The sequence below is a fragment of the Sus scrofa genome, chromosome 7 (genome assembly GCF_054392235.1).
Source record: "Sus scrofa isolate SSC_HxYL_T2T_F1_AM1 chromosome 7, Sscrofa_HxYL_maternal_Yorkshire_Landrace_v2.0, whole genome shotgun sequence".
Lineage (NCBI taxonomy): Eukaryota > Metazoa > Chordata > Mammalia > Artiodactyla > Suidae > Sus > Sus scrofa.
The window spans coordinates 55,094,772-55,104,701 of NC_139389.1; the positions used below are offsets into that span (position 1 = coordinate 55,094,772).

The 9,930-nt window shown below is 44.2% G+C and overlaps 1 protein-coding gene across 7 annotated transcripts; it reads left to right on the forward strand.

Moving 5' to 3' along the window:
• TMEM14A (transmembrane protein 14A) lies at window positions 1-8,008 on the forward strand. Of its 7 annotated transcripts, none has more exons than XM_084966543.1 (6): window positions 55-180; window positions 371-537; window positions 2,223-2,307; window positions 3,851-3,952; window positions 5,885-5,972; window positions 7,141-8,008. In XM_084966543.1, exons 3-6 carry the CDS (start codon window positions 2,238-2,240, stop codon window positions 7,178-7,180), a joined length of 300 nt encoding a protein of 99 aa, XP_084822669.1. In that variant the 5' UTR covers window positions 55-180; window positions 371-537; window positions 2,223-2,237; the 3' UTR covers window positions 7,181-8,008.
• The last annotated feature ends 1,922 nt before the right edge of the window (window positions 8,009-9,930 follow it).

Sequence of the window (9,930 nt, forward strand, 5' to 3'; positions counted from 1 at the left end):
TGCGCACAGGGGGGGCGGGGCCGCCCGGAATCAGCGGCCCCGCCCAGTGCCGGAGAGTAGTGCCCAGAGTCGGAAGGCGCAGGCTTTTGAGGTCAGCTTCCTGACTGCAGGTACGAAGTTTTCCCGCAGCTGGCTCCCGACTTTTCTCTTTTCAGCCGCGGGGAGAGCTTGGGGCTGCAGGTGAGCTGTACGTCTCGCAACTTATACCTTCCTGCCCGTAATTTAATGCAAAGGCGCAGAAATAGATAACAATGCGAAGAACCTTGGGAGGATTTTGCAGGGGGTGGGGTCAGCTCTCCCGGGTATCGCTTCTCTTCTGCCTGGGAATTCTCCGAATTTCTTCCTTCCACGGCCCTGAATCTCCCATTAGTCCTCCCTGGACACTTGTCCTCCCTGGAGTTCCTGGAGCTACGGAGAGGTGGGGAAGGGGGTGGAGATCTTGGACCATCACAGAAATGCTTGGCGAGGTTTTAAAACCTTTCCTGCACCAACCAGACTGCACTCGAAAATGTCTTTCGAGCCCCAAGGAGTTAAAAGGTAGGTAATTATTGATCCTCAGCATGTGAAAATGCTTTTTATATAATGACTTGCGGGAAATCTCTTAGTGGGTTCGTCAAATTTTGCAGGGCTAGGGGCAAGGCAGGGCCGTGTCACCTGGTTTTGTACGTTGTGCAGTAAATTATTTTGCCGCATTGCACCCAGGATGCTTTCTGGCTCTTCCGAGTGCTGGGCAACCGATGACACTGAGAGCACGTGATGCGTTGGGCATATTGTCCCCACCCCTATCCCTCCCAGGCTAACGCAAGCCTCTGGTTTTACTGTGTGGTCCTAAGCAGGTTATACGGTCCTGCTACGGAAAAGGAGCGCCAGGGCGGATTGCTTTTTATGTGAATTTTCGCTGTGAGCACGGAAACTTCTTACAAGGATTGAGAATAGATTATTTTGTCTTTGTAGAGCAACACTCAGTTCATTGAGGAGATAAAGGGCTTTTTTTCCTGGCAGTGGAGCTACACGGAGGGTGGCTCAGTTACAGAATGTCTTCAGGCCAAAGTTATTGCTTTGGTTCCCTAGCTCATTCACTCATTTATTCAGCATTTGCCTTGTGCACGCATTGGGCTTGGCGCTGTGGGAGAGGAAGATGAGTTGAACCTGAGCTTAGTCCTCAAGAAGTTTGACTGGCCCAGGGCAGAGATGAGTTCAACAGAAGTAACTCTACACTAAGTAGAGGGATGGGGCCTCAAAAGAGGATCAGAGGAAGAACTGCGAAGCTCAGAGGAGGGTGAAGAACTGGCCTTTAACACCAGATGATTGGATTAAGGAGAAAATTAGGTCCCTAAATTACTTCTGGGACTAGTAGCCGCTAGTAGTCACCTGTGGTCAGCACAGCTTCTCCTAGGTCTTAGAGAATCCTGGGAAGATTTCAGTGGAACTTCTGAGAACTTCCCACCCCTGGATGTTTCAGCTACTGCTGCGAGTTACATTGGCTGTCACGGTCACTCAGTTAACCTCGTGCGTGCCAGGGCTGCGTTTGTCTTTTAATGGTTTACCATGAACTAAGCGTGGATGTCTCTGCCACCAAGGGAGAGCTGTCTCACAGCAAAGCCAGGGCAAAGCACATGTTGAAAGGGGATCTTTGGTTCAGTCAATAAGCAAACGTCCATGTTATCCCTTTCCTGTTCTTTGGTGTGAGGAGGAGGGGGCACAAAGATCTGTACAAATATGAAAGAATTATCAGGCGAAGCTGCTGAAGTCAAGGAATTCGAGGGAAGAAGAGCAGGTGTTCCAGACCAGGTGGACGGTGCAGGCTGGAGCGGTTAAGGAGGTTGGGGGACGGGGGGCGTCTGAGATGGGGCACAGGTGCAAAGGGAGCTGGGATTGGAGGTGAGGGAGGGGGGACCTTCCAGGCACGGAAGTGCACAGTGGAGATGGAGGGGTCACAGCCAGGGCAAAAGTCCTTCTGGGGAAGTAGAAAGGAGTAAACAGCTGAGGGCACAGCAGGTCTTCACCAGGAGAGGAGATGCCGCCTCAAATGGTGCTTGAGAGTGATGAGGACTGGGGTAGCGCTGGGTGGTGGGATGGGTGAAGATCTAGGTGCCCTCTTCTTAGTAGACTGGAGAGATTAATTTCTGTAATTCTGTGGAACACGTATCATTTTTATACACACATGCTCCCCCAAAGTCTTCTTGTTGTGTAAAATGCATCCCTTCCCTCTTGCTATATAGAGTTAAACCTTGCCAATGGACCTGATTGGTTTTGGTTATGCAGCCCTGGTGACGTTCGGAAGCATTTTGGGCTATAAGCGGAGAGGTAAGCCCCAACCAGATTTTTCATCCAAGGAACCTGGTGGGAGGTCGATGTTTGTGTCAGGATCATCTAAGGGTCTATAGGTAGGACAAGAAGCTAATGAAGTCCTTAGGCAGTGGAGAACCAGCACATGGTAGGGATTTGTGGAAAGAGGGGCTTCTCTCTGGAGCTGGGTGGATGTTCCAGCCCTGGCATCTGAGTCTCCCTTCTTCTGTCAATATCAGTTGTAAAATTAATTGACTTCACCTCCTCAGGCTGCCCACTTCTTATCAAAGGTGGATTTTTTTTTAGTTGTTTTTATGTTTGTTACATGGTGTCAAAAAACTGATTTATGATGATATTGTGTATTTCAGAAGACAGTTCATTAAACACTTAGATGTCATATCCTAAGTGGTCTCTTCCATTTTTTCCCAAAGACAGAAGAAAACCTAGTTGATAGATTTGAGGATTTTCATGGAGAAAAATGAAAGGTCAAGTTTTCTATTTTACTGCAAGGCAAAACACTTATAGTCATGATGTCTCAGATTTCTGTTTCTTATATTTTTGAGAAATACATCAAATGAAATTATATTTCAAAGAGCGTTATATTTGTGACATTGAGAGACTCAAGTTTCAGGTCTATACAGTTATTAGAGTCACTTCCTTCTTTAGTGATTTTTTTGAGGGGTAGGGAAAGGGAGAGAGAGAAAGCTTGCACGCAAGTTTGTGTGCGTATGTATGTGTGTTGCTGCAATGATTCTTAACCCTCTTGCAATCTGAATTTCCTGTAGACACTTAAAAACAGAGACCCCCTGACCCTACCCCTAGGGATTCCATCCAATAGATCTAAATAGAGTGAGTACCCTGAAGTGAGGACTGTGTGATTGGTGACAGTGTCACTGGCTTATGCCCACTGCCCAGGGCTCAGGAAGTGCCATATCTGTCACAGTGCCCCAGGCAGCGCTGGGCAGGGGTGGGGGATGGGGCTGGGGCGGGGAGGGGATGGTGACTGGCTGGCTGCATCAGTGACCAGGTTCTTCCGGACCACTCAGTGTGGTCAGGCTCCATCTCTGAGTCCTGGCCAGTTGAGGCGGGAAGGCTTGTTAATTATTCAGGACGGAACCATCACTTGGTTTGCACAGGGTTTCTCTCTACCTCCGTGAGCTAAAAATATCATCTCATCTTAATTTTTATCATCACAACCTCAGAGTGAAGAGATGGAGGCAAGTAGAAAAAAAAGAGAGAGGCATAAAGAAGTCAACTAATTGTCTGAGATCATGCAGTCACTTTAGAAACATTACTACAAGATGGGTTTTGTTGTGGTACCTAACCCCTGACCCTTGCAATGCTAGGTACTTTGGGTTCCTCTGCTCGCATTTGGGGTTCAGCATGAAACAGTCACTTCTTAGAAACTATCCATGAATAGCTGATACCTAGTTTGGCTCTGTCTAGTTACAGTGCCCAAGAAGAAATGCATCTTTCTACGTCTGTATCATACTTGAAGTGATGAGGGCATGCCTTTCATTTGAGGACAGTCTCTCTGAGCCCATAATTTTTTTTCCCCCAGGTGGTGTTCCGTCTTTGATTGCTGGTCTTTTTGTTGGCTTTTTGGCTGGCTATGGAGCTTACCGTGTCTCCCTTGACAAGCGAGATGTAAAACTGTCCCTGTGTGAGTAAGACATTTTCCCCAGTTCTGGAGAATTGAAGCTTGGGGGTGGCTTTTTGATACCTAGCCTTGGTGTGTAGAAAATACTGGTCAGGAGTTCCCGCTGTGGTGCAACGGGATTGGCAGTGTTTCTGGAGTGCTGGGACACAGGTTCGATCCCCAGTCTGGCACAGTGGGTTAAGGATCTGGTGTAAGGGTCCAGCATTGCCACAGCTCTGGAGTAAGTCACAACTGTGGCTTGGATCTGATCCCTGGCCCCAGAACTCCATGTGCTGCAGGTGGCCAAAACCAAAAAGACATACTTGTCAGATGGCAGGTGGTCACTTGTGGAGACAAAACACCATTCTTGTTTCCTTCTACACAGACCCAATCAAAAATAATGATGTTGCCATACCACCTTACAACTCACAAGATTATGTCTATAACATTTGTTGCTAGAAAAATAAAATGAGAAAAATCCAGGAATTATGTCTGGATTTTCTGCTAATGCTTCTCAGTACAGATTAGCATAGTCTGTGTTGCTGTGAAAATACCTTTAAAGAGACAGCCTTGCATTATTTTATTTAATTCACAAACAGCTTTTCGATCCCACTTTGCCTTAAGATTTAACCTAGGAAAGCAAGGCTGACCCTTTTTTAGCTTCTTCCCTTTGTTGAGCTTAGTGGAAGAATGTGCACAGGGAGGATGGAAAGAAGCTGTGTGTATTTAAAGCCCAGGATGCTTGGCTTTCTTCCTTTTAGAAAGAGAAATATAGGGAAAATTTGGGAAACTACACTGAGGAAATGGTCTCTGTTTAATTTGATGATAGTTCAAAGGGCCTTGGGCATGGAAGAAAATACAAAAGAAGACGTTGTATCAGTTCTTTATTTGAGGGGGAGAGAGAGATTAAGTGGGATTTTTCCCTTATTTTATTTTTGGGGGGCTGCACATGTGGCATATGGAATTTCCCAGGCTAGGAGTAGAATCGGAGCTATAGCTGCTGCCTACACCACAGCCACAGCAGCTCGGGATCCGAGCAGCATCTGCCACCTACACCACAGCTCACGGCAACGCCTGATCCTTAACCCATGGAGCAAGCCCAGGAATTGAACCTACATCCTCATGGATCCTAGTTGGGTTTGTTTCTGCTGAGCCACAATGGGAACTCCCTTTTTCCTTATTTAAATAGGAGGTAGGGATATTTTCAGTAATGAAATTGTATCAAAAGATAAAAATAGGTCAGCAAGATTATATTGGGCTTTTTTATTTATATGCATTTAAATAGTTTATACATGTTTACTGTCAGTCATGTTGTTTTTCACATCAGCAAGTGATTTTTCCTTGGAAGTTGTTCTTCAATTATGACATCCATGTCCTAATCTCTTACATAAAACTGCCTCTCTCATCATATGGGTTCAGATCCTAGAGGCTGATATGATGCTTCTGAATGTAATGTTATCATTAGACTTGTTAATTTAGTCTCTAGGCATAAAATTTCCAAAATGGAATGCTACAAAATAAAAACAGCCAGCCTTTTCTTAGTGTTATTTTATGAATAAAGTCTTAAAGATTTACTTTAGAAACTGATTCTTTCCCATATATTCAGTTCGCTAAATACTTATTTGATGTGTCCTGTGGACCCAGGCTTACTGCCTAGTATTCTGAGGAAACTTGAATAAGACCCAGTACATAGAAATTTAAGTTTGAAAAAGCCTTTTTCTTTTGAAGAGATTTCAGGAGTTGATTTTAACATACTTGTTAACTCAGAAACTTTTCTGATAAGCTAGTTCATAAAGGGATTGAATAGAGCACTTTGTCGTTTCAAGAAAATAGCAATTCAATATCAATACATCATAGTCGTTATATTAAAAAGCTGAAACAATATGTATTTTTTTTTCAGGAGCAAGCACTGATAACATGTTTGAAACTCTGGTTCACGCTCTGTTTGGTTTTTAGTTACAGCTTTCTTCCTGGCCACCATAATGGGGGTGAGGTTTAAGCGATCCAAGAAAATAATGCCAGCTGGGCTGGTTGCAGGTTTGAGGTAAGAAAAACTTTTTTTTGGTCTTTTTTGGGGGGGAAGGGCCACACCCGCAGCATATGGAAGTTCCCCGGCTAGGGGTTCAGTCAGAGCTACAGCTGTCAGCCTGCGCCACAGCCACAGCAACGTGGGATCCCCAACCCACTGATGGAGGCCAGGGATTGAACCCACATCCTCTTGGATACTAGTTGGCTTCGTTACCGCTGAGCCACAACAGGAACTCCAAGAAAAACTATTTAGATCTATGCTTTCCTATGGCATCAGTGAAGTGCTGAATTTTTGGCAAAAGTCAGTTTTAAATTGAAAGGTCAGGGGAGTTCCCGTCGTGGCGCAGTGGTTAACGAATCCGACTAGGAACCATGAGGTTGTGGGTTCGGTCCCTGCCCTTGCTCAGTGGGTTAACGATCCGGCGTTGCCGTGAGCTGTGGTGTCGGTTGCAGACGCGGCTCGGATCCCGTGTTGCTGTGGCTCTGGCATAGGCTGGCGGCTACAGCTCCGATTCGACCCCTAGCCTGGGACCCTCCATATGCCGTGGGAGCGGCCCAAAGAAATAGCAAAAATACAAAAAAAAAAAATAATAAAAAAATAAATTGAAAGGTCAAAGTAATTTTTATTACAATCAGCATGACTATAAAACCTTAAAATATTGTGCATTCAGGAGTTCTCATGGTGTAGCAGGTTAAGGATCCGGCATTGTCTGTGCAGTGGCTTGGGTTCAATCCCTGGCCCAGGAACTTCTGCATGCAACAGGCATGGAGGGGGAAAAAAAAAAAAAAGACTCCAAAGGTGGAAAGTAGCTGAGCTTGTCATTGTGGCATCCCTAAATCACTCCTTGATTCATTTTTCAAGTTGCTTGCCTTTACTAGCTTTTGAAAGTTTAGTGTTTCTTTCTGGACCTTTCTCTTATGAAGACTCATCCCATATTCTCAGAACAGTGAATTCTGATCTTTCTCCTTCATTCAGTGGCTATTTTTAAGTTGCTAATTCAGTCATATCTGGGAAGTTCAAATGCAAGGATGGCGTGATTGCCCCTGCCCTAGGGAGTAGAAGCAGGACAGAACCCTGGGAGTGGAGTGGGGGATCAGGACCACGTGGGTTAGGTGAGCCCGTGACCCTTCAGTCTCAGACCTCTACCTCACCCTCCCCTTGCCTGTCTTCTGTTTTAATCCAGCCTCCTGATGATCCTGAGACTTGTCTTATTGCTGCTCTGAGAATCCAGAGGAACTGAAATCTAAATTCTCGTCATTCTACCATAACGGGCAAAGCCTCCTCTTTGTATTGAAAAGATAAATTTCGATAATGAAGGTTCAACATGGTCTTATTTTATGTTAGAAACTACAACAGAAACACTGTCACTTCTAATATGGACACTAGTTTGGTTTTTTTTTTTTTTTTTAAGCAAATGGTTTAACTGTTTTCTAACTGTCTGATATTGGTTTCATTAAAGATATTTAATAAATCGTAATATCATATATCTTTGATTTGCTGTGTCATGTTTTATAGATGTGACACTTTTTTTTTTTTTTTGACAGTTCCAAATACCCATGTCTGAAGTAAATGTAAATTAAACTACAACTGATCAGATGATGGGACACCCTAAGTGGGCTTCACAAAATGCTAATGTAGCTGTTTGTCATTTGTGTTGTTTTTTTTTTAGGGCTGCACCCATGGCATATGGAGGTTCCCAGGCTAGGGGTCAAATCAGAGCTGTAGCTGCTGGCCTATGTCACAGCCATAGCGGTGCCAGATCCGAGCCACATCTATGACCTACACTGCAGCTCATGGCAACGCGGGATACTTAACCCACTGATCAGGGCCAGGGACCTGTATCCTCATGGATACTAGCTGGGTTCATTTCCACAAAGCTGCAGTGGAAACTCCCTATATGTCATTTGTATTATTTTTGAAAATTTTTTCCCATTTTAGTTGTATCACTGCCAATGTTTTTTTTCCTTCAAAAAAACCTCATCCCCAGCACACTATGTACTTAACAGAATGTATTCAGTATTCAAATAAAAGACATTCTTTTTTAAACCTGATTCTTTCATTTTAGTGTCTTCTCTGTACATTTCAGTGTTAAATTATTGATTGCTGGAGATTGGGAATGAGGGTTATTTAAGCCAGAACTTTTCCTTGGAAGCAGATATTCTCCCTCTTCCCCCATAACAGTAATAATTCTGAAACAAAAGCGATTTTGTTCTAAATCACCACTTCATTTTTAGGCATGCTTAGGACTCTTCATGTCCAGGGTATTTCCCTGAAGGCCTGAATCAGCCTAGTTCTCTCACTGACTGCTCTGTGCCCTTTGGAAGGTCATGTCCCCTCTCTGGGACTCAGTTTCTCATCCTTGAGGAGGAATTTGAACTAAGGGATCCTTAAAGCTCTAAAAATCTGTAATTTTGGTCCTGTTGGCTCTGTGCAATGGTGTCAGATTTCAGACCTTTATTTACAAGGCCTGGTGGGTAGAGGCCCAGCCGATGACAGCAGGGTTTATAAGCTTGTTACCTTTGCTTATCTTTCCTGACCAGCCTTCAAGGAGGTTGTTAAACGTTCAGGGGTAATTCCATTAAGGGAAAAAGGAAAAGGGGAAAAAAAAAAAAAAAAAAAAAGCTTACTAATTTAACCAGATAGGAAACCCAGACAGAATCCATTGATATACTTTAAAAATATCCTACTTTAAAAAAAAAAAAATCCCATCAATCCTATTGGTGCCAAAGAGGTGGTACCACAAGCAAGGCTAGGAAGGCGGAGGTTACTGCTGACAGTCAAAGATGATGAAGCGAGACCTCCAGGTTCAGATGGGCAACAGCTTGGACACAGACTATGATTATGATACTGGAGCAGAAACTAAATGTGAAATTGGCCATAGAAATGTATACTCTTATCTATAAAATACTCTCGTGATTGGAAGCGTAAGAAACTAGTTTGAAGATATGCTGGGTCGTGAACTTTTTTTCTTTTTTGTCTTTTGTCTTTTTAGGGCTACACCTGCAGCATATGGAGGTTCCCAGGCTAGGGGTCGAATCAGAGCTACCTACAGCTTCCAGCCTACACCACAGTCACAGCAACACAGGATCTGAGCTGTGTCTATGACCTACACCACAGCTCACAGCAACCCCGGATCCTTAACCCACTGAGCAAGGCCAGGGATCGAACCTGCATCCTCATGGATGCTAGTGAGATTTGTTTCTGCTGAGCCATGACAGGAACTCTGAAAATTACCTGTCTCTTAATGTTCTTGAGGCAAATGTAGTTAAATAAACACAATACTTGCTGATAAGAATGAAATGAAGAGAAGCTGTAAGTTGGAATGAGTCCCTTCTTCCCTTCCTCCCTCCTTTCCTTCCTTCCTCCCTCCTTCCTTCCTTTGCACCTTGGAAGAGCTCAGTATCAACAACCAGTTACCACAGCATCGGAGTACTTGCTAAAAAAAATTAACTCATCCGTTCACAGCCCAACATTGAAAGAACAAGTGGTAAAAACTGCTTTTCGTTCGAGTGTCATATAAAGAATTTTCCCCAGCTGCTCCCTAGGTAAGTGCTCAGTGACACCCCTACCCTCGAAAGTAATTTGAGTAACTCCAGCATCTCAATTCTACTCCTGCTGCAGCCAAGCGCCACGGGAAAGCTTCCATCCTTCCTCTTCCATTGAAGTAGTAAAGCCTGGGCTGGCTTGCCATGCTTAAGGATTCCTGAAAGTCAACAGAGTGAGACTGATGAAGACTCTTCTGCAGAGAGAGACAAAGACAGATACAGGCTAACAGAGCAGTGCCAGGTTGACTAGAAGGCTCTGCACTCCCAATTTATGCCAAAAATCAAAGCTGTTCTTTAGCTCTAAGGTACCTGTGTTCTGTGTTCTTTCTCACGAATGGAGTTTATGCTCACAAACTGTGCTCTAATTAAATAGCTGATATATTTTAAAAATAGAGGATGAGACTAAGGAAGCCAGACAGAAGGAAAAA